The 23,318-nt window shown below is 33.2% G+C and overlaps 4 protein-coding genes across 6 annotated transcripts; all 4 read left to right on the top strand.

Annotated features, from left to right (window-relative positions):
* The first annotated feature begins 255 nt into the window (after positions 1–255).
* On the top strand, positions 256–2,241 carry LOC130935933 (uncharacterized). Of its 3 annotated transcripts, none has more exons than XM_057865863.1 (2): positions 256–574; positions 1,552–2,241. In XM_057865863.1, the coding sequence occupies exons 1-2, from the start codon at positions 555–557 to the stop codon at positions 1,964–1,966; spliced, it is 435 nt and encodes a 144-aa protein (XP_057721846.1). In that variant the 5' UTR covers positions 256–554; the 3' UTR covers positions 1,967–2,241. The 3 variants fall into 3 exon arrangements, with proteins under 3 accessions (XP_057721846.1, XP_057721848.1, XP_057721847.1); XM_057865865.1 differs by having other exon boundaries at positions 1,493–2,241; XM_057865864.1 differs by having other exon boundaries at positions 256–581; positions 1,493–2,241.
* Positions 2,242–9,751: 7,510 nt separating this feature from the next.
* On the top strand, positions 9,752–12,443 carry LOC130933744 (squamosa promoter-binding-like protein 9). Its single transcript, XM_057863361.1, has 3 exons — positions 9,752–10,116; positions 11,487–11,629; positions 11,704–12,443. Exons 1-3 carry the CDS (start codon positions 9,752–9,754, stop codon positions 12,210–12,212), a joined length of 1,017 nt encoding a protein of 338 aa, XP_057719344.1. The 3' UTR covers positions 12,213–12,443.
* A 499-nt stretch (positions 12,444–12,942) lies between these two features.
* LOC130936459 (protein STRUBBELIG-RECEPTOR FAMILY 2-like) lies at positions 12,943–17,442 on the top strand. The gene is made up of 15 exons (XM_057866527.1): positions 12,943–12,959; positions 13,086–13,235; positions 13,430–13,556; positions 13,644–13,715; positions 13,811–13,876; positions 14,398–14,469; positions 14,548–14,619; positions 14,765–14,830; positions 14,907–14,972; positions 15,076–15,479; positions 15,721–15,992; positions 16,120–16,385; positions 16,470–16,742; positions 16,911–17,067; positions 17,150–17,442. The coding sequence occupies exons 2-15, from the start codon at positions 13,142–13,144 to the stop codon at positions 17,351–17,353; spliced, it is 2,211 nt and encodes a 736-aa protein (XP_057722510.1). The 5' UTR covers positions 12,943–12,959; positions 13,086–13,141; the 3' UTR covers positions 17,354–17,442.
* A 441-nt stretch (positions 17,443–17,883) lies between these two features.
* Positions 17,884–20,138, top strand: LOC130932866 (outer envelope pore protein 16-3, chloroplastic/mitochondrial). Its single transcript, XM_057862313.1, has 3 exons — positions 17,884–18,136; positions 18,718–19,063; positions 19,780–20,138. Exons 2-3 carry the CDS (start codon positions 18,727–18,729, stop codon positions 19,935–19,937), a joined length of 495 nt encoding a protein of 164 aa, XP_057718296.1. The 5' UTR covers positions 17,884–18,136; positions 18,718–18,726; the 3' UTR covers positions 19,938–20,138.
* Positions 20,139–23,318: the final 3,180 nt, after the last annotated feature.

The following is a 23,318-nucleotide window of genomic DNA, read 5'->3' as shown; positions in this document are numbered from 1 at the left end:
AGATCTATCTCCTTCAAATTACTTATATCGAATTATAGCACATACATCAAAATATCTATAATAATAATAACATATTGTTTATATTAAAAAATAAAAAAGAATCAATACAAATATCATTAGCATAAGTTCATATTTAATTTATGATTTAACTATTTAATATTATACATCTATGACCCCACAAAATAAAATAATAATAAAATGCGACCTTTATGTGGGTTATATTTTTCTATATTTTCCTTGTTACTTCAGCGTTAATTCAGTTCTGGTTTGTGTCCAAGCCTTGTTGAGTTCTTCCTGCACTCTAACCTAGTTATCCCCTTTCACTCATCAAAGTCTCAATCTTTGAGCTCAACATCTCTTCTTCCTTCATCTTCCTGATCTGGGTCTTTGCTTTCTCTATCTTAGATCAAAATTTTCTACCACTTTTTACCTTTCTGTTATGCCTCACTTCATAGCCATTCACAGAAAAGCCATACCTTTCATCTGGGTATGCTCGGTTTCTATATCTGCATAATCAGAACCTTTTTGTTTGTGTAAAATGGGTTGCTTTTGATATGCAGAGAAGTGTTACAAGGTACAAGGTTAGCCTCATTTCTATTTCTATGTTTCAAACAATGTTTTTTTTTTGGCTGTGTTCTGATTCTGATTACTTTCATCATCTATTTGGTTCCGCACCATGAACTTGGAAATTGGTATAGATACTTGTTCTTTTCGTTGTACATACATTTCTTGTTGTTTGTGAGATGTGGGCTTGTATTTGTGTGTGTGGGTGTGTTTGTTTGTGTGTTTTTGTGGTTTATTGGAACTGAAATATAGTTATTTTGTTTTAGCTTTTACTCATCTATTGCCTAAAAGATGGAGTTGGATTCATTTGTTCCGTTTGGGATTATGTGATCTGTGAAATTGTGGTTTAATCTTTTGCTAAGGTGAATGGCTTGAAATTGGATTTTGATATTTTCTGAGAAAGATGTATTTGTAATTTATTTAGTAGAAGATGCTGATAATTTTATCCTTTGATTGGTTGTTTTAGAATTACTTACATAGTATGATGCAATTCCAGTACTTGAGAATGATGTATCTAGATTGTGTTTAAGCCTTGAGGTTTCTGCTAGTTCTTTTGATGATGTTCATTGAAAAGGCTTAGCATATGAACAATTCTTTTAGCTCACATCAGAGTTATAACTGAATTCTTGATATTCCATCAGTAAAAGAAGTGTTTTAGAAATTATAACTGAATACTAGATCTTTGTCACCATTGATTTTAATATAATCAACAAATTATTAGTGCAAGTGAAAATTACATTTGAGAGAATCTGCCAAAGAAGTGGTTTGCATGTAGGCTGTAGCATTGCTCAATATAGATATTCAGGTTTAGCTATTCTCCTGTAAAGTTAATGGTTTGTTTCCGTTCGACATCTTCCATTGTCATTCAGTTAAATGGTCTTAATTTGGGTTTTTAAGTATGTTGTTTTTTGTTTTCGATTGTCCACAGATTTCTTATTAGAGATACTTAGTACACTTTGTCAACATTGTCATTTTAACTATGGGTAGAGGCAGAGGGAAAGGGAAGAAGGACACTGTTATTGTTGAGCCAGAGGATCCTAGAAATGGCGAAGAGGAGAAACTTCCAGCTTTCAGAAGAAGAGGTAGACCAATAAAGCCGCTGATGGATGATGTTGAAGAAGTAGAAGCAACTGAAAATATAGAGAAAGATGAGGAGATTGTGATTGGTAACGAAAATGGTTCAACAAAGGATTTGAAAACTCAGGTTATCACAGTAAACAAAAGGAAAAGAAAGAGGTCTGTACAGACTAAAGAAAAGAAGGATCTGGCGAAGGAGGAGAATGGCAACCAAGTAAAGCCGAACCCAGATGATTCTGTAAAGCCTGCTGGATTTCGGCATAACGGGAGCAGGCGCAAAAACAAGCCTTGCCGCGCTGCTGAAGCTGGTGTAGACTGCAAGTAAGGTTGACATTCTGGTTTTTAAGGCCGAAGAATTGCTGGAAACTTGTTATTACAAGACACAGTCCATTGGCTGTGTAAGACTTGTTGTGGTTGCTTATTGTCATTCTTTTTTTCTTTTTGAACAACTCTATTTGCTATTTTCAGAAAACTGGCAAAATCTTAATTTTTCGGATTCATAATGGACTATGTTTCTTGTAGTTATAGAGCTACTATCACTAAAAGGAACTATGGAATTTTGTAGATATTCTTTAATCATAAGTTGAATTTTCCTGTTTACTTTGAAATTGTTTGTATGTGATGTGTTGCTGGAGTTGGCCCTGGAATCTAACTATGAATTAAAATCTTTTACACTAGGACTTCTACTCTTGATTCGTCTGGTATTTTCACATGTAAATCTTATTTGTATTTCTTGACTTCTTCTAACATAGAAAGGTTGAATTTACTTATGTGGAAATATAAATCTTCCTCTAAAGTCAAAGCCTTTGTTTGGACTTTGGAGTGCAGCTTTTAATTGGATTAACACTAATCCCATGCTCTAAAGGCGCTTAAGAGCAGCCCTCTAAATGCTTTCTCCCACAATATGTGCATAATCTGTGGTTTTGGACGCTCACCTTTTTCATGCTAATTATTATGGGTGTGCTCTATGGACTTGTACCAATTTCTTCTCATTAAGTTTGGAATAAAGGTAGATGATAGATCCAAGAAGACAGATACATGAGGTAGTCAAAATATGTAGACAGAATCACTATAGACACAATACATGATGGGATTCAGAATCACTATAGACACAATACATGATGATAAGCCAACTCTATCTAGTGGGATAAGGGTTTGATATTGTTGTAAATTTAGAAGATTTGGCCCTCTAAAGGAATTAAGATTCTATGGCAGAACTTAATTGGTTTATCCATTTAGGTGAGCATGTCTCATCCATTTCTGTACATTTACTTCTCTTCCATTCAAATATTTTTTTTTCTATACAGATAACAAAAAATTCTGACTATGAAGCAAGAGGACAAGAGTTATGCAGTGTACCTAATAGGTTGAGTTGTCTTCATTAAAATATATTTGGCAAGTCACATGATTTCATATGGTGCCATTATTAGTTGTGTTTGTAAAAATTCTGAATTCCAACTGCATTACCTTCAGGTACTGATGAAAATAAAGTTGATAATCTCACACTTCCAAGTTTCAAGTTAGAAGCTGTTGTGTTGTTGCAATCGTTATTAATGAGTAGTGTACGGGCACAGTTATTGCCCATATTTGAAGAATTAAATGCTGTATTAGGAAGTAGATGGAAATTGCAGAAAATGTTGGTTGATTCACACAATGCCACAATTCATGATCCGCAGCTACTTACTTTTGCCTGTAAGGAGCAGTGCTTGCTAAGAAATCGGATATCCTCTGCGGTTTCTAATCACATTTTTTAATTGTACATTTTTTTTGCATATGATATATGTCACATTTATCATATGTTTGTTTTAGTTTGTTTGCCTAGCTTTTACATTACATACTTTTTCTTTTAAAAAAATTTTATATATAAATTGAAAATCAGTCACTAAATTAGTTTATATATATATATATATGATAAAGTATTATTTAGGTTCCAATATTTATATCGAATCCTAATTTGGTCCGTAACATTTCAAATATCTTATTTTAGTCCTAAAAATGTTCAAACGTCATATTTCAATTCTAGCAAAGTTTTAAGTGGTTCAATGTTGCCTCACTATTAAATTTAACACAAATAATTCGCATATTGAAGAACCAATAATATTCGATTTTAATATATAAGTAAAATCGATCCATCAATGATCACTAATATAAAAGTTTTTTTTTATTTTAGAGCGTTAATGATTGATTGGTAGGATTTGGAATTTTGTACAAAAAAGAAATTGAGGAGAATAAGTATTATAAGAAGGTTTAGGTTATATTTTTCTAGGGAAAGTATAGGGAGTCAATGGTTTAAGCGTACAATGTGTACACTACCAGAAACACGGTGATTAGTTACGGAAAAAACCGTGGCTACAATCAAGAAAAACCGTGGCAATGAAGCGTTAGCAACGAATGGGTTTCCGTGGCTAACAAAGGCGACGCATTTTCAGCTAGCCACAGTTTTTGGCCTGTTAGCCACGATTTTGTGACCCGTGGAGACATTTAAATAGCCATGGTTTTCACTATTTTAGCCATGCTCTAAACCGTGGCTAAATGACAACAATATAATCAACAAGTATAGTTTTACCACAATTTTGTCCGTGGCTAATATTGGTGGGTTGGGTTTTTTTGCCACAATTTTGCCCGTGGCTAATGTTAGTGGGTTATTTAGCCATGGTTTTTTCCGTGGCTAATCATAAAAGATAAATTAAAATATATATATATAATAAAGATACTACTTAGTACAAAATTATATCGTATAAAATTAAAAAAAAATTAGCCATATCCATATAAGTAGAATTCTTATTAATAAAAATATGAAATTTAAGTAATAATGTTGAAAAGCAAATATCCTGGACTAAATGAGTTTAAACTATTACAAAATCAAGTATCAGAATGCATCATTATTAGATCTCTAACGTCTTCATTGGAGTACCTACAAAAACATTCAAATAAGATTGTGTTATCTCTTAATTCATGAAAAAAAATGTTCCAAGACATTATTTAAAATAATAGTTTAATGTAAAAAAAAGTAAAAATGCATACCCAATAAAGCTGAGTTTTCATTTTCACAACATAAAACATATCATTAAACTCCTCATCAATCAATATATTATATATTGCTAGACTTATATCCTGCTAAACAGTTTTCAATTCAATTGCTTCATGTAAGTAAGTAAGATATCAGATTACAATCAAAATCATTTAGAGACAGAATTTAAAAATAAAAATAGAAATGTATTAGCAATTAACAAGATCAATATTTTAGAGTAGAAAGTTGAACTTACCAGGTAACTATCGAGCATATCGAGCATGCGGATCTTTCAGGTAAGTGTCCCTTGTTCCATGGCAACATGCATCCATTACTCTAAGTTACCATTGTTCACATATTCATCCATTAGTAGCTTAAATATTGAAACAAAAACAAATAAAAATGCTATTGATAATACAAAGAAATAGATACTATGTACTCAAGATTTGTGAGAGCATAGATAATAACTTAAAATGATTTACTTTGCTAAAAATAAATACCTGTTAACTCCCTCCAAACAGGCACATAAGATGTTTATGTCTAACATGACTTATAGCCTCCACTTCACTTATGAATTCACTTTTCTTATTCTTTATTAAATAATTTCAAATTTCAATCACACAACAACTTCGCTTTAATAATTGAAAGAAAACAGTCTCAACTACTGTCTAGTGTTATAATGAAAGAAAGGTTGAAAGAAGCAAATCAAATAAAGTATCCTTACAATTTTTTAAGAAGTTTTTTTTACTACCACCTCATTTCTATTGATCAATGTATAGAATGCTTCTTACCATTCTTGGAAATTCCTTCTTCTTCATACATCAAACTAAAATCTCTCTCTTGAGATAGTTTGATCTACACTGATTAACATTGTTATGATCACAAAATAACACTCATATAAAAAGAAATATTCACAAAGATTAGGCTCTTAAAAAAGTTAAGTATATAAAAAATTACATGTTTGAAGAATGGATGCTACCATAGTGATCTAAATGGTGAAACTTCTTCTTATGAAGTGGTTTAGAATATACAAAACTAAATGCATAAAGTTAGACTCAAAAATAAGAAACACAAGAAATGATAAGAAATGTAAATAATAACTCTTGTTTGCTACCTTGCTATGGCTATGAGCATTACCAAAATAATGTTGATTTTAGGAATTTTAGCATATAAAAGAGAACTAAAGTTAATTAGGAATATAATTAATCACATTAGTACGTACTATTAAGTAGATAATTATATTTATGCATTTAAATTATACTTTATACCAAAAATTCATTCTCTATACCATCAAAAGGATAAATGAATAAAACATGCAAATCCAAGACAATGCACTCATCTCCACCAATAACAAGAAGAGAAAATTTAAATCGACCAGTATTTTAGAGAGGCAAGATTCAGAGCACTACCTCCAGAGAGAGTGACAGTGAAGGAGGTGCAATGAAGCAATCTAGGGTTCCTTCAAGTCTTCTTCGCGATTTGCCGTAGAATCGGATTCCACCGATTTTGCTTGCTTCTTCGCGACTCGAACTGACGGTACTCGAACTGCTGCAAATCATGGTCCTTTCTCTTCCACAAAATGTCTAATGCGATCGTACTCAGAATTTAAACAGGAACGGATTGAGCATAACAGAATTTAACTGTTAGTTGCAGGAGCTAAGAAATTACGGATTTGGAGAAACTGAAGAGAATGTTATTAGCGAGAGGGGTTGGTTGCATGTTATCAAACTTGAATCAATTACAGGAGCTAACAAATAGGGAATTTGGAGAAAAAAATAGTGTGAGGAAGTTATCGTAAAAACTGGGTGAGTGGGCTACTAGTTACATTTAACATTACCGCTAAAAATTTCATTTATCTTATTATAAATGTTAATTTGAATTTTGTTTAGTAAAGTAACTATCATTTTTAATTTAGAATAAAATTTAATTTTAATAAAAATATTAAATTGTAAATTTTATAATTTTAAATTATATTTTAAAAATTTTACATACAAATTAGAATTTAGAATTTTGATCCGTTGGATTTAAAAAAAATGGCATCAATAAAAATTAAAATAAATAAACTTAAAACTTAAAAATTTGATACCTTTGAATTAAAAAAGAATAAAAATGTTGTACATAGTTAAAAAATGAACTTCCATAAAGTTTATTTTATTTTATTTTTTTATTAAATTAATAAAATGTTAATAAATAGATAGAATAATAAAATGTAGTTATAAAACTAATATTCTGAATTTTAAGAGTTAGAACTTTGTTCATTAATATTGCACTAAATTAATAGTGAGTAATTAAATTAATTATTATTCCAATCAATCATAGTTAATATTTTTAATTTTTTAGAATTAGCTAGAGTTATTTTATTAAAGATAAATATGTACTTTTTTTTGTACTCTTTTGATACTCTTTTTATAATTTTAACATTCATTTTTAATTGAATCATTTTATTTTATTACTAAAGTCTCTAAATTAATGCATAATGTGAAATTGAACACTGAAATTGTATTTGGCCAGAAAGAATACAAATAAAAAAAAGTGACAACTAAAAAATATAAATAGTAAAATTGTATGTATATGAATTAGTCTTTTTTTATTATATTACAATATGATTTTTATAAAGTAATGAACAACACAACCACACAAAAAAAATTACTTTTAAATCAAGAAAGAAAAATTAAAAAAAGATTAGGAGATATGGCAGAGTATAATTTTTCAGCGACAGCACTAGAAAGGAAGAAGGGAAAAAAAAGCTAACAATTGGAGAATTGGAAAAGCCTGCATAAAAATTAAGAAAAAGTATAAACTGCATAAAAATATTTTGAAAGAGATGGAGAAAAACGCCAAATTAAAGACAAACTTTTGAAGTGAAAATCGTGTGAATTCGTCACGGTGATCATTAGATCTGTGGTAAATGAGGAAAGTCATCTCAAGTTAGCCACGAACAAATAAAATCGTCGAAAAAATCCACAAAATTTAGCCACGGAGATACAAGACGTTGCAAGTGATTATCACGATCATATAATTTGCCACTATTTTTTATTCGTGGGTATCTTCCCGTTGGTAATACCCGTATTTCTGGTAGTGGTACAATGAAGGTTTAGAAAATATTAGAGATATAATTATTAGTATTACATTGTCCTATTCAATCAAAGATTTAGCCACACATTATTTAGCCACACATTGTACACTTAGACCATTGACTCCCTAGCACTACTCATTTTGGTGGGTGCCGGTTGAGCATTGGCAGCCCGATGCTGGTTAGCGCCTGCCTTGTCTTCTCAACCCCCTCAAACTCAAGGAAGTTCTTGGAGTTACCTTGAGTTTGTGTTTGAATTTATCAAATACTATAGAAGACAGATGTTCAGTATAGATATTTGCCACCTGATCTTATCCCAAAACATGATTAGATTGGCAGAAATTTGGAGTGCACTAACATTATCACAGTAAATAACTGAAATAATAGCAAGAGGAATTTGAAGTTCATGAAAAAGATTTTTAAGTCATATAATTTCAGAAGATGCCTCAACTATACTTTAAAATTCTACTTCTGCACTTAAATAGCTAACAGATTGCTGTTTTTTTACTGGACTAAGCAACTAAATTGCTTCTAAAATATAGTAATAACTTGATATAGAATGTCTATCATCTGTATCTGACCTTCAATCCACATCTGCAAAAGCAAAATTTATAAAACCAGTAGTAGAATGAAAAATAATTTCTTGACCTATAATACCTAACAAGGTATCGAAGTATTCATTTTACAGACTTTTAATGGAAGACTAAAAAATTATGCATGAATTGACTAACTTTATTGACAGTAAAATAATTTTTTAGTTGGATGAGTGTACAATATTTCAAGGCATCAATAATTAATCTATAGCGAGTGAAATCATAAAAAGGCACCATACTAAAAGAGTTTTAGTGGAGATCATGGGAGTGGGACTGGTTTTGCCTCTTGCATGCCAGCTCGAAAAGAAAATAATCGTTATTAACTTCTACGTCGTTCATTTCATTAATTATTAATGTTAAATTTAATGGTAAGATAATATTAAATGTTTTAAAATTTTTTAAAACAAAAATAGGAGTTTAAAAATGTTATAAATTAAATTAAGATTTAATTCAAATATTGAAAACAAAAATACTATTTTATTATATTTTTATATTTTATATATTTTGTTATTTATTTTATATAAATAATTAATTTAATATTTGTTTTTAGCATGCGTATAATATAATTATTACTACTCAAGACTGGAATAAATTCTTAAACGAACAGAAGATACAAATATAGTTTTTAATTAAATATTTATTTTTATAAATATCTTAAAAACAACAAAAATACTAAATATATTTTTTTTATGTTTTGAACTCGAGAAAATGTTTTTTTTTTTTTGTTACCGAAAAGCTTTCTAACATATAAATTTATTATATTTCATATTAATTTTGTTCATAAATTATCTTATTTTATAAATTTTTTGGGTATTTTGGTACATAAACATTCCCTGGGAACTGTTTAGCCTGCCACATAAATTAAAACTATACATAACCATATTAGTCGCAATGTAACTTGAGATATCACATCATCAGATCTCTAAGGAACTCAAAATTGTAACAAATTAGTGTGGACTTAATTGATCCCAACTTTAACTTTGACTGATTGACTCTATGACATATTGAGTATTTTATTTGACGTCATTCTAATGTACTAGGTAGTATGAAATGAATCCTGGCCTTCTCATTTAATTTAATGGAAGTATCAATATTTTTTCATAATCATGTTATTTTTTAGATGATTATTCAGTAATTAATATTAAAAATAAGTATTTTTACTAATTTAATATTAGATGAATATGTAAAATTATTTTATATATTAAAATTAAATTTTTAAACCAAAATTAATTAACATTTTATTTCTTACTTGTTATAATTTCTCACAGCACTCTCCAGATTCTGCCAAGATGGCCCAGCGTCACGTCTTCACTTTTCGCTTTCACTTTAACTCTCCTTTCATTTCTTTTTCTTCTCATTGAATCTTAATGGATTCAACTCACTCACACTACTTCTACTTCTGCTTCTGCTTCTGCTTCTGCTAGCTCAATAACAATGGCTTCGGGGGGAAGAACTGCCACCAATAACCATAAGAACCAACCACCTTCCTCCACAGTTGAGTCTCTAAATGGCTTGAAATTCGGCCAAAAAATATATTTTGAGGATTTGGGTCTCTCCACACCGTCAACCACTTATTCAACTTCATCCTCTTCTTCTGCTGTTGGTGTTCCCAAGAAGGGTAGGGGCGGTTCGGTTCAGCATGCTCAGCAGCCACCGAGGTGCCAGGTTGAGGGTTGCAAAGCAGATCTGAGTGATGCTAAGGCTTACTATTCAAGGCACAAAGTTTGTGCCATGCACTCCAAATCCCCCACTGTCACTGTTTCTGGTCTCCAACAAAGGTTTTGCCAACAGTGTAGCAGGTCAAACGCTCTATCTTCTTTTATCTTCTATTTTTATTATAATACATTATCATGGAACCAAACTCTTTAAGGAAATATTTTGTCTTCACAAAGAAAAGAATGCTTTTTTAGGATTTGTAGACATTAAAAGTATATATTTTTTATACTTTGTTTGGGAATATTTCTAGCATGTTTGTATATTACTCTTCTTTGTGCTGTATTAATATTTTGCAATAAGGGGATGGATAGGGTAGGATAGGGTCTATGGTGCTACTATTAAAAAACACAAAAAAGGAAAGGGAAAAAAAACTAACAAAGAAGGTGAAGAATGAATATGTATCTATCTCCAGATTTTTTTTAATTAAGTTATTATAATATGGAATTTATTGATGTAATATAGAATGCCTAGACTTTATCTCTCTTTGGAAGGTGACTCTTCTTTTATGTTTTGGTGTTATTAATTTATTATTATTATTTCTTTTTTGTGTGTGTTTTTTTAATAGTACTGGTATTCTGTTTTGGGTGCAGTGTAGTGTAGGCCTGTAGTAGTTTGTAGTAGGTGATGTTATCATCATCTTGTTATGTCGGTGCATTTATAGTTTTTGTGAATGTTGCTACTTAGGGAGCCTTTTTATTCTGGGGTGTGTTCTATTTAAGTGTTTTTCTGTGTGATTCTGTGTCTCTTGAAATCTTTTGTTGGGTTATGTTTGGTTGATTATGGTTCAACGTACATTTCTTTTCTTTTTCTTTTCCTAGCTTCACTTTAAACTTTAATAAAGTGTGAATATCTGAATGGCTGTCTGATAAAGCTTGTGAGAAGTATTTTTTATAGGATTAATCGTTTCCCTTTTGGAAGGGAATCGATTCCTGCATTCTAGGCCTGCACCCAGCACCTTATAGCAATAGTGCAATACTGTTGTTTTCCCCTCTGGGTTTTGTGATGTTAGTATTGCCTTCTGTTTTTGGGTCTTGAGGTCTTGTGCCTCATGAAAACAGTGTATTAATATTGTGAGTGATTTTATCACATGGAGAGGTTTAAAAGGACAAATTGGACCTATTAAGCAAGAAACTACATGAACTGCAATAGAAACACAACCAAGAAGTTTAACATGTTAACCAATATGAAAACATCTGATATTTGGTTGAGGTAAAAGTAAAAGTGTAAAACAAATCTAATTGACCCAAATGAACCTAGGATTGACCAACTATAGTTATTTGTACTAAAAGATTCTCTCTTCATTTGAGTTTTTCTTCAATCTATAAAAGTTAAGATGAATATTTTTACAATCCATGTGATGCTAGGAAACAAAAAGAACTGTCATAGAATTAGCAGCATTTATATTTCGAAAAAAAAAAAAGGGGCTAATATCTTGTTTCATGGCCTTGCCCAGATTTCATCAGCTTCCTGAATTTGATCAAGGGAAACGAAGTTGCCGCAGGCGGCTTGCCGGCCATAACGAACGTCGGAGAAAGCCCCCACCATCCAGCAACTTCTTAACCTCTCGTTATGCAAGACTTTCTTCGTCACTTTTTGGTTAGTCATTCTCATTAAATTAGCAATGATCATTTATACAAAGCATGCAAAATGAACTAAAATGTTTGACACAGATGATAGTGGCAAAGGTGGAAGCTTCCTGATGGAATTCGCTTCATACCCGAAGCTCGGTCTTAGAAACACAGTTCCAAATCCCAGATCATCTCAACCAAGCTGGCAGGGCTATTCAGAGACATCATCTGACCTTTTCTTGCAAGGTTCAGTGGGTGGAACAAGCATCCCCAATGTCAGACACCCTCCTCCTTCGAGCGAAAGTTATGCCGGTGTAGCAGACTCAAGCTGTGCTCTCTCTCTTCTGTCAAGCCAAACATGGGGATCTAGTAACATGGCACCAAGTCTCGGGTTGAATAACATGTTGAATTTCAGTGGTGCACCTGTGACACAACTTGCTGCATCATCCCATGGTGAATCCATTCATCAAGTTCCGAATCCCTGGTGGTGTTCAAACAAGGTTGTCCCTGATCTAGGCCTCGGTCAATTCTCGCAGCTTCCTAATAGCCAAGTTCCCGGCGAGTTCGATGCACTGGAACCAGCTAGGAGGCATCATGTGAATTTAGAGTAGTCCGGGGCCTATGATTCACTTCCTTGGTCACTTAATGCACTTGATTGCTCTTTTTGTAATAACCAAACTCTTAGAAAATGAGATGGGAACCTGTGCTACTTGATTGCTGTTGCTATTTTTGATTCAGTTGTGAAACTTTCAGCCACTAAATCAATCATGTAAGAGTAGACATTGTTGCTGTCTTTCTACATGGGTATGGCATTACTACCACCTCTTAAATTTGATGATTAATCTTGTACTCTCTATTTCAATATTAATCTTAATTATGGCACAAAGAGAGTGGTATCTTTTACTATCTCTAAAGACAGTGTTAAATTAAATGACTATGCTATGTTTACGTTAGCTAACAAAGTCAGTCACCAGTATAAAATACATAAAATACATGTTGATATAAAAACACATTAAAAAAAAATTAAATTACACATGTATTTATACATAAATAGTATTTTTGAAAATTAAGCGAGAGTAAAATAATGTTTGAATAATGAAGCTGTTCAAAATTCACTTAATTTTGCAACACAAGCCAATGTGCAATTTACAATCAAAATTTTGTAAAAGACTCAAATTAATCGAAACGTAAACAAGCTACTTGGGCCAGAAGATATCTTTGAATTGGGCCAGAAGAAAAAAGCCCAATGAAATCCGTTAAACACCTTTGGCGCGAAAACTAAAGAACACGAAAAACGCTATGTGGACCCCACCTCACCAGAACGCACGAACAGTTGAAAAACGCTAATCCCACTTGAGGTAGCTGCTGAGCTCATGAAAGTAAACAAGCTTTCATTGCACCCTTCCACTTACGTCATCTTCTTCTTTTCGCTTTCTAAATCCAAGTAATGCATTCATCAATTCTTTCTTCTTCTTCTTCATCAGGGAAGGGAAAAAAGTAAGCGAGGGGTGTTACATTTCCGATTCTCGGGAAATAAAAAATGATTTGCGACTACCTCTACGTGCAACTCAACCTCGTTGTCTTCTCGTCGATTTTGATTTCTCAGGGTTTGGCATCTACGCCTTCACCCGAAGGTAATTCAAGATCACCTCTTTTACTCATTTGTCATTTCTACTCTCTATGTTCATATAATTTGTTCTTGGAATCAAATATTCCATCGGATATCATATCATATTGAATGAATAGTCCTAAAAGCTTAATGTGATTTGAATCAAGAACCTAAACAATGGACTAATAATATGTTTCTTGTGGTTCTTTCGACGAACAGTATCAGCTCTGCAGGATCTATACAAGGCTTTAAACTACCCTCCTCAGCTTCAAGGTTGGAATGGTAGTGATCCATGCGAGGAGTCTTGGAAAGGAATCGCTTGTTCCGGGTCATCAGTTATACACATGTGAGATTGGCTACTAACTAATGCTAATTATATTCATTGCTAGATCATAATAATGTCCTAGTATAATGCTTTCTTGTCTTCATGAAGAAAAATTCGCGGACTGAACCTCACTGGAAATTTTGGAAGCATGCTCCGTGATCTTCAGAACTTGAAGGAACTGTAAGTTTTTGTTGGGGTATTTGTTCTTACCATCAGGATATTTTACTGTTAAGATCTGCAGACTTTTTCTGACTTGTTTGTTCTGGTTTATACAGTGATGTCAGTTCTAATAGCATAGGTGGAGAAATACCATTTAGCTTACCCCGCAATGCAAGAAATATGTAAGCCATGTGTTTCATCTTGTTCCTGCACTACTAGATTCTTTCTTGTAGAAATATGACTTGCATTTTTGCAACTTTTTTTTATGTACAAATTATATACATTAGGAAAATGGAATTCTTTTTTATGCTCGAAATATAACTTGCTAGTGAATTCTTACTTAAATGCTGTTTTTGTTCACGAGTCTAATTGTTCAGACTCATTTCATGTTACTCCTCACATAGCCATGATAGTAAAAGAAGTACTGGCAAACAACCGGGAATGTTTTAATGGGCTAAATGAACCACAATAAATATGAGACTAAACTGATAGCAAATGAATTCCCTGGGACCAAAGTTCCATTTAATTGCTATATTAACGTTGAATGTTGACCAAGCTTGATTAAGAGAGTAATACAAGGGTACATTTCTGAACCAAAATATTCACTGAAATTTCATTTCCTTTTACTTTTTTGTTCTCTGTTGAACATGACATATTAAGTTCCAAATGGCTGTGCAATTATTGTTATCTTCTTGTCGTGAAGGAATTTAAGCCACAATCTCTTAAATGGACCCATTGGCGATGTATTTACTGGCCTGGATGATCTCAAAGAAATGTATGTCATCTTCACCTGTTCTTTTGGTGTAGAATTTGAATTTTGATCAAATGAATAAGGGTGAGCTCCTTTCTTCAGGGACCTCTCATACAACAATTTCTCAGGAGATCTTCCAAGATCGTTTGGTTCCTTGAAAAACCTTGATAAATTGTAAGATAATTCTTTCATACTCTTTTTTTTTCTTTCTTTTTTTTTTACTTAAAGGAAAAAAGACCCTTGATTTATGTTTCTTCATATATTCAAACATAGGAATAGTATCTGTTGGTTTGAACTGTATGGTGGTGCTTATTTGCAGGTTTCTGCAGAATAACAGATTTACTGGATCAGTCACCTACCTGGCTGAACTTCCACTTTCATATCTGTAGGGTTTTTTACAGTTGCTAAAAGCCTAAAATACATTACTGTTTTATTATTTGCTCACTTCTCTATGTTCACAGGAACATCCAAGACAATCTGTTTAGTGGCATTCTTCCACTGCACTTTCACACCATACCGAATTTACGGTCAGTGACAACTATTCTGAATTTTGATAGCATAATGTTTCTTGCATAAAAAGAAATAATGAACACACAACATGTGATGATAACCCTCTCTACCATGGATCAGGATTGGAGGGAATAACTTCCATTCAGAGGACAGCTCTCCTCCCTGGTCTTTTCCTCTGGACACTGTACCAATAGCAGTTGAACGTAACTTTAGTCACCCACCCTCACACCCAGTTGAACATAACTTTAGTCACCCACCCATACACCCAGTTGAGCATAATACAACTGTGGCAAGTGCCATAAGGAACTATGCTCCTCCACCTCCCAAGGTTAGTCAGCACAAGGAAAAACATATGGGTCCCGGAGGAATAGCTTTTATGGTTGGTGCAGGAACACTAATGGCAACTGGTGTGGCACTCTTCGTTGCAATCCGTTTAAGTAAAAGGCGAGCACAGATGCCAAGCTCAAAGAGCTTGGAAAGCAACCATTTCTCTTTACATTCTCATCCAAGCAGTGCAACAATAGGTAATTCATAAAGATACCAACACATATACTGAACCACTGATGTACTGAATCACTTCTTACTTTGCTACATTCAAGAAGTCTAGGCTAAAAGCAAATAATATAAGGAAGCTCTGATATATGGAAATTCACTTCTCATATTATCAATATTTTTCGGACTAGTATGCCATTGAATTTTAGGATTCTGTGAATTCATCTTTTTCATTTCTCGTTAATCATGTGTTTTCTTTTCCCCTGGAAATAGAGGTCTCATCTACTGCTTTAGATGAGAGCCCACAAATCCCGGCTTTTGATCCTGCATCCCTCAGGGGTCCAATGGGATTGCCTCCTGTGCACCACAACAACATAGACGAAGCTTCAAGAAGAAGTTTTTCTAGAAGAAGCAGATCCACCGGAAGGACGAAAGTTTACACCGTATCGGAGCTTCAGTTTGCTACTAACAACTTCAATGAATGCAACATTCTGGGAGAGGGTTCTCTTGGCACTGTATACAGAGCCAAATTTCCTGATGGCAAAGTACAAACTTCAGCTATCTTTCAAAAAGGAGTGTCTTTTTTTAAAAAAAAAAAAAAAGTTTCAAACTGTTCCTTGCAAATTAATTACCATTTTCTCTTTTTCTATTGTTTCCTTTTTGTCGTTGAAGATTCTGGCAGTGAAGAGCATAAACTTGGCGGGTGTGTCTTACAGAGAAGAGGAAAAGTTCTTGGATGTTATCTGCACGGCTTCCCGATTGAAGCACCCCAACATAGTAGCACTGAATGGCTACTGTTTGGAGCGGGGAAAGCATCTTCTTGTGTATGATTATGTTAGGAATTTGACTCTGCACGATGCTCTTCACAAAGACGTATATAAGCCTCTATCATGGATCCTCCGTCTCCGGATAGCTGTCGGCGTTGCTAACGCCCTCGAGTAAGTTCCATTTAATATCACACGTGTATGCATGTCTAGGCAATACCCATAGTGTCAACTCATAAACATGATGAATGTTTTCAGCTACTTGCACTCAGCATTCTCCCCACCTGTTGCCCATGGAAACTTGAAGGCTGCCAATGTTCTTCTGGACGAGAATTTGATGCCTCGTCTTTCTGACTGTGGCTTGGCTGCTTTGAGACCACTGAGGAGCATTCAGGCTACCGAGGCTCCTATTGATGTAGGTTACCTGTCACCTGACCATGGCAGAGCAGGAGGTAGCAGCAGAAAGAGAGATGTGTATGCCTTTGGGGTACTGCTTCTGGAAATGCTAACGGGAAGAAAAGCATTCGATGGGTATGCATGTTATGTTGAGTTGATAAGTGAAAAAATTTAGATAGCAATTTAGTGAAATATATTAAATTATTTGACCACTTCGGATAAAGACAACAGTACACGTATGAGTCTTTACGAAAGTTGAATAATAGCTCCCTCTTTGAAATATGTTACATGTCGCACTCACAGTGGCAGGCCAATTGAGGAGCAGTACCTAGTGAAGTGGGCTTCACCCAGGCTTCACGATAACGCCAGTTTGGAGCAGATGGTGGATCCCGGTATGAAGAGGACATTTTCATCCAAGGCTCTTTCTCGTTATGCTGCTATCGTCTCGCTCTGCATACAGGTATATATATATCATTATCAACATTCAGTAGCACCTCATGAACTTGTACTTGTGGTTTGGTAATGTGTTTCGTAATGTGCAGCCTTCGAGGCATTTTCGTCCTCAGATGTCAGAAGTTGTGGACTCGCTTGTATCATTCTCGCAAAAGTTCAACATAGCAAAGGGCGGTGGTAGAGTAGGAGCAGATGGTGCCAACTTCATTGAACTTGAATCATTTGAGAAATCTTTCCGTTCAACAAACTCACGATTTATGGGTTCACCGGCGTTGAGCCATGTATCCGCCTAAATCATTTTGATTGCTACATGTTTTTCAATCATAATAAAGTTAGTAATTCATCCATCAAGGATTGAGATCCTCTAAAATGAAAAATTCCTTTAAAGTGGTAAAGTAATTGATAAATTCATACACACTTCTTTGTAGTAATTGAGATAAGTGGGAATTCTAGCTTTTACTTTACTTACCACTTGAGAAATTTTCACTAAAAAATTTATTGTGCTTTTCGTGTCCAAGTTAATCTATCTATCTCCCAAACATCGTCAAGTCAGAATTTCTTTACGTGAGAAATAAAGTTACATCTTTTTATCAAATAAAACAAAATAAAGGTTAAATCAAAATAAACTTATTAAGGAATTTGATAAATACAACTTGTTTAGCTAGTGCGTTCTTCTAGTTATTCCCCCTCCTTTATAAATAGTATATTTTGGTTTTCTTGATTAAAAAAAATATTTATTTCAGTTCAACCATTTGAAAGACATTTAGTTTTGATTCTTATAAGATTTCACTCAATATAGATCCAAATATTCAATAATACATATTGTTGTAAATAGTCAAGCTATTATTCTAACTTAAACCAAACGATGAAAAATATTTTAGACGCTTAATCCGAAATATTGATGGGTTTAAAAAAAGTAAAATAAAAAAATTAAATTAAATTTTGGGCAGAACGATAGTGTGGAGTGAGGGGTAAAACGGTAAGGGAAGAAAGCAAAGAGAAGAACGGTGCTTCAGTGTGCGTGTGGCGTTAGCTCCTCACTCTTCAATCTTGTTTCTCTTTTCAATTTCTCTCAGGTAACTTTTCTTCTTCTTCTTCGCCGCGTTTTCATGTGAATTCTCGTCTCTGATTGTAACTGCAATCCCTCACAGTCTCTCATATCATACTTGGAATAGCTTAGCTGGTTTCCGCATCTTTCTAGGGTTTTCAGAAACGATTCCTGATCTGAATGTTTTCCATTATTAATATGATTCTTTGGTGCCCAACCCCTCCCCGCCTCCCTCGGGGTCTCCTTTTTTATTCCGATCAAACAATAATTTTCAGGATCGATTATTCCGATTTTGGTCGATTTCGTTTTTTTTTTTTTCAAAGGGAGGAAAATTGACATTAAATGTAAGCATTGTGTAGATTTTAGGCTTAGTTATTCGGAATTCCATATTCCCTTTTGGAATGGAGTCCCATCAGAATGATATATGTGGAGAATAACATGCGCTTCACCTCTTCTGTATGAGTAGTAAAAAAGCTATCTAATCTAAGATATTGTCTAATTGCAATTTCTGAGATTGAGTAGTAGTAGTAGTAGTAGTAGTACTAGTAGTAGTGTGATCATTGATCAAAGACTTACTTTTATTTATTCTCTGGAAATTTGTTTTTGTAGTTGAAAGTCATGGATATAGACCCTGCAGAACTTAGGTATTTGGAGGATGAGGATTCATCATTGATGAAAACTATTAAGGGTGCAACAACTGGTTTAATTTCTGGCACCATCTGGGGTACTGTTGTTGCCACCTGGAATGATGTTCCTCGTGTTGAGAGAAACGTTGCTCTTCCAGGCCTGATAAGAACTTTCAAGATGATGGGCAACTATGGATTGACCTTTGCTGCCATAGGAGGAGTCTACATCGGTGTTGAGCAGTTGGTGCAGAACGCTAGGATGAAGAGGGATCTTGTCAATGGTGCTGTAGGTGGATTTGTTGCTGGTGCAACTGTTCTGGGTTATAAAGGTAGCCTTTTAATCCAAACTATTTATCTCTGTTAGACCATAATTTGCATATGTTAAATCTATATGTTGAAATCTCACTTATGGAACGGGGCTGCTGATTTGTCGATGATAATGGTGAACAAAACTCAATGATGCTTTGATGGCTTTCACCTATAATCTAACTAGATGTGATAGTGAAGTATCATATAAGGAAATCCAGTTCCTTTGTATGTGAATGTTGTGTGTGCGTGTGCCCCCCACCAACAAAATTCTCCTTCTCCTCCTTTTCAAGTTGCTTGTGTGTACTCATGAGTTTTCATGTTTGTTTCTTTGTTATTTGTGTTTGGGTCCGATGTGTTTTTATTCATATGCTAATGTCAGTTCTGAAATCACAGAACCTTAAAGTAACATTTTCCCTTTTTTGCTGTCTTCAGTGATCTGTTTCATTTAGATCCAATAATACTTGGTTGATAGCTGAGGTTATGTGAACTTGAACTTTATTTTTTCTTTATATAGAAACTAAATTCCAGAGTTTATTGCCCTTTGTTATTTTTTCTGCTGACATTACCATCAACTATCTTGCAAACTGAAAATATTTTTGTTTGTTGTGAACTGCACTGGATATAATTTAAGTTATGCAGATTAGCAGACCAGGGTTACCTTTTTTATTATCTAAATTACTCAACTTGGATCTTACTATTTTTTAACTAGTTTTGTGTTCTTGCCATTCTATTTTAGGGAGGAGCATCAAAACTGCAATTCAGGCTGGGTCAGCATTGGCATTCACCTCTGCATTTATTGATTTCGGAGGTCAGAGAATAAAACATGATTCTCATAAGGAGTATGCTGCTTACACCACAAAGAAAAGACCCAATGCTGAATCTGCTGATGCGTAATTATTAATTAATAATGGACCTTTGTGGCCAAAGTTATTTCAAGTTGTAGGAGGGAGTGAATCACTCTTTGTTAGCCAGTTGTTTGTTTTGAGTTGGAATTACATACTTGGATGTTCTTCCGTATTGTTTCTTTTATAAGGTTATTAATGCTGGACCGATTAAAATTTCAATAAATGTACAATTATGTATTGTGTTTCCAAATTCTTTCTGATGTTTTTCCATTCTTTTGTTGCTTGGTTGGTTTAGAGGATTTTAATCATCTGCTCTCCGAACACATAAGGGGCGTATATACTTTTGTTATTCTTAGTTAAAACTTTTTACATCTTATTTTATAATCATCGGTATGGACCACGGAAATTTGTAACAGTTTATTAAAGAAATAGCTCACGAGTTCTTTTTAAGATACTAATTGATCAAATAAAGTAGAAAAAAAAAAGAGAGTTCTTTTTAAGATACTAATTGATCAAATAAAGTAGAAAAAAAAAAAGAAGAGAGAAATGTAAAAGTACGACTGAGATATAATGTAAACGTACGACTAAGATATAATGAAAGAGTTGATAGTCGAAGGGTGTTTTTGGTAAATCCGTTTGAGAAGAAAAAGTACTAGTTTGACAAATGCAGAAGAGATTTTGTATTTAAAATTATGTTTACCAAAAACAATAATTTTTAACTTCTGCGTTTTACTAATAGACTTCTAGCCATTTACCTTAAACATCTATTTTTCCTTTACCAATTTTATCCTATAAACATGTTATTGTATTATTTATAGAATTTTTATTAGATAAATTGGCCTTCTTTTCTTATTATTTCTCTTTATATGAGCTCATTTTTTATTATTTATTATTTTTATTTTTTGTTAAATTTTTATTTGACATTATACATTCTTATACTTGTGATTTTTGTATATTATATTTATTATTATCTTTTTATAATATAATTTATTGATTCCATTAGATAAAGTAAATTAAACAAAAAATTAACCATAAATAATAATAATAATAATAATAATAATAATAATAATAATAATAATAATAATAGTAAAAAACTACAAGGTACTACAAAAGAGCATTAAAAGAACTAAGAATATATTATATAAAATACTTTATCAAGAACTTTTAGATTTGTTTTTATCACTGTCAAAATAAATATTTAATTTTATTATTTTTAATATTTTTTTATAATTATAATTCTGGTATATATAATTTTTTATTGTAATTTTTTTATAATATAGATTATGATCCTATTAAAAAAAGACAAATTAAATAAAATTTAATCATAGGTATTAATAAAATCATACACGTTAGATTCTAAAATAATATTAAGAATAAAATTATTAAGAGTATTAAACCAAAAATACAATGTAAAAAAATACTAAATTAATATTTTTATGTTAATACTTAAAATTTTTTAAAAATGTAACATATTTAATTAAATACTCTTATATATATATAATTTTATTTTGCTAATTTTTATATGTTATTTTTATTTAAAATAATATATATTAATTTTATTATAAAATTAATTAATAAGATTATTCAAATATCTAAATTAAAATGATAGGATAATATAAAAAGTTATTTAAGTTTATGTCTATTTTAGTAATTTTTCATCTAAAAGTGATTTTGAGTAGTGTAATCCAAACCATATTTATTTTACTATAATCCATTTTGATATAAAAATGGCCAAACATAAATCACTTTAATACAAACTTACTTTTCATCAAAATCAAGTTTGCAAAATCAATATTATGCAAACTCCCATTTGCGTTATCCAAACACACACAAAATCGTCCTTGAAAGATATCTCAATCTCCATTTTCGTTCCCGAAAGATAAAATTAGACTAATTCGTCCCTCAAAGATACCCTACTTGGTCACGTTCGTCCTTCCGTCATCTCCGTCGCTGAGTTGGCAAACGTCCGCCGACGTGTGCCGTTAACTGCCAGCATGGCCTGCAATCAAAACAACGCAGTTTTGGTACAAGGCTCTCCTAGCCTTGAAACGTCGCCGTTTAGTCTTCATAAGAGAGATTCAAACGTTGCAAAGCCTTACCCCGTTCTCATATCAACCATCTCTCTCTGTTTTGCTCCAAAACGTATCGTCTCCCTCAAGGTATGCCCTAAGCCTTTGACCCAAGTTCTGAATCACCCCATCAACAATCGTTAGTGCTAGTTGATGATTATAAAAGAGAAGTTATCGCTATTGAATGCATAGTTGATCTTATCCTGGAGCAGCATTGATAGTGGAAGAAGGCATTGAGACGGTGAGAGGTAAGGATGAAACTTTTTTCATGATTTTTGAGTTATACTATGGTGTGATGTATTCTTACTGCCGTGGTCTTAGTGTTCGTCTGATTTAAGGTAGGATTTGGGGTAAGTAAGGGTTTGTGTAAATGTTCTCTTATCTTTTTAGTGTCTGAGACTACGTTGCTTTATCTGGCTCTATGATGGTTTTTAGTAAAGGATGTTTGAACTTAGTGATGGTTCTGTTGCATGTTTATTTTGGGTTAATGGTTGATTGGTACAAATTGGGTTTAGTAGTTGGTGACACATAGAGAGTAGTTGTTACTAGTCTGTTTATTAATGGTGTTTTAGTGTTTGTTATTATAGATGGAGGGTCATCCCATGACGTTTGTGATTCACCATGGCGGGTTGTTTAAAACGTGTGAGGATGGAGAGATGGTATATGAACCTGATAATACAGAGGTATTGATAGGTGTTAAAGGAGACACACTTGATGTGTTTTTTATAAGGGTTTACTATAAGGAGTTGGGATACATTGAAGCTGGAAATTGTTGGTGAAAAGTTCCTGGAGTTCCTATTTCATTGGATTGAAGAAGTTCGTGACAGATGCCGACTTGCTTGCAATGTGCAAGGATTGTAAGAGGAACCAACATTTGATCGACCTATATTTTGAGAATTGCATCTCACATCCTTGTGTAGTGGACAACATGGGGGAAGATATAGTTCTTCTAAAAGCAGGAAGTAGCAAGAAGAAGAAGTCCAGTTCCCAGGCCAAGAAGCACCATTTCCAACTTATCAAGAGTCCCACTACAATGCACCCTCAGCCCAAAAAAGTAACCTCTCAACCCACTAAAGCAGCCTCATAGCCCAGTAAGCCCAATAAGCCTAATTCTCAGCCCACCAAACCAGCATATAAGCCCACTAAAACTACCTCTCAGCCAATAAAGACTCCCTTGCAGTCTACAAAACCCCACTCTCAGCCAACCAAAATCACCCTTCAGGGGAAGACAGTCCCACCTCATTCCAAAACATCATCTCAACCAACCAAAAATTCAAAAAGTAATAAGAACAAAGGAAATACTAGTGGATGCAGACTAACAAGATTTGGAAGTTGTGTAAAAGAAGGTCCCATTCAGGAAG

This window comes from Arachis stenosperma, chromosome 6, assembly GCF_014773155.1.
Source record: "Arachis stenosperma cultivar V10309 chromosome 6, arast.V10309.gnm1.PFL2, whole genome shotgun sequence".
NCBI classification, from domain to species: domain Eukaryota; kingdom Viridiplantae; phylum Streptophyta; class Magnoliopsida; order Fabales; family Fabaceae; genus Arachis; species Arachis stenosperma.
The sequence above is the reverse complement of the archived record's forward strand: the minus strand, read 5'-3'. Positions and strand labels throughout refer to the sequence as shown.

Bases quoted from the DNA above. Each gene is read 5' to 3' on its own strand.
- LOC130935933 (XM_057865863.1), top strand. From the start codon at position 555: ATGCAGAGAAGTGTTACAAG. The intron at 575-1,551 runs GTACAAGGTTAG...AACTATGGGTAG, and splicing joins ATGCAGAGAAGTGTTACAAG to AGGCAGAGGGAAAGGGAAGA.
- LOC130933744 (XM_057863361.1), top strand. From the start codon at position 9,752: ATGGCTTCGGGGGGAAGAACTGCCACCAATAACCATAAGAACCAACCA. The intron at 10,117-11,486 runs GTCAAACGCTCT...GGCCTTGCCCAG, and splicing joins TTTTGCCAACAGTGTAGCAG to ATTTCATCAGCTTCCTGAAT. The intron at 11,630-11,703 runs GTTAGTCATTCT...TGTTTGACACAG, and splicing joins ACTTTCTTCGTCACTTTTTG to ATGATAGTGGCAAAGGTGGA.
- LOC130936459 (XM_057866527.1), top strand. From the start codon at position 13,142: ATGATTTGCGACTACCTCTACGTGCAACTCAACCTCGTTGTCTTCTCG. The intron at 13,716-13,810 runs GTAAGTTTTTGT...TGGTTTATACAG, and splicing joins CTTCAGAACTTGAAGGAACT to TGATGTCAGTTCTAATAGCA. The intron at 15,993-16,119 runs GTACAAACTTCA...TTGTCGTTGAAG, and splicing joins CCAAATTTCCTGATGGCAAA to ATTCTGGCAGTGAAGAGCAT.
- LOC130932866 (XM_057862313.1), top strand. From the start codon at position 18,727: ATGGATATAGACCCTGCAGAACTTAGGTATTTGGAGGATGAGGATTCA. The intron at 19,064-19,779 runs GTAGCCTTTTAA...ATTCTATTTTAG, and splicing joins AACTGTTCTGGGTTATAAAG to GGAGGAGCATCAAAACTGCA.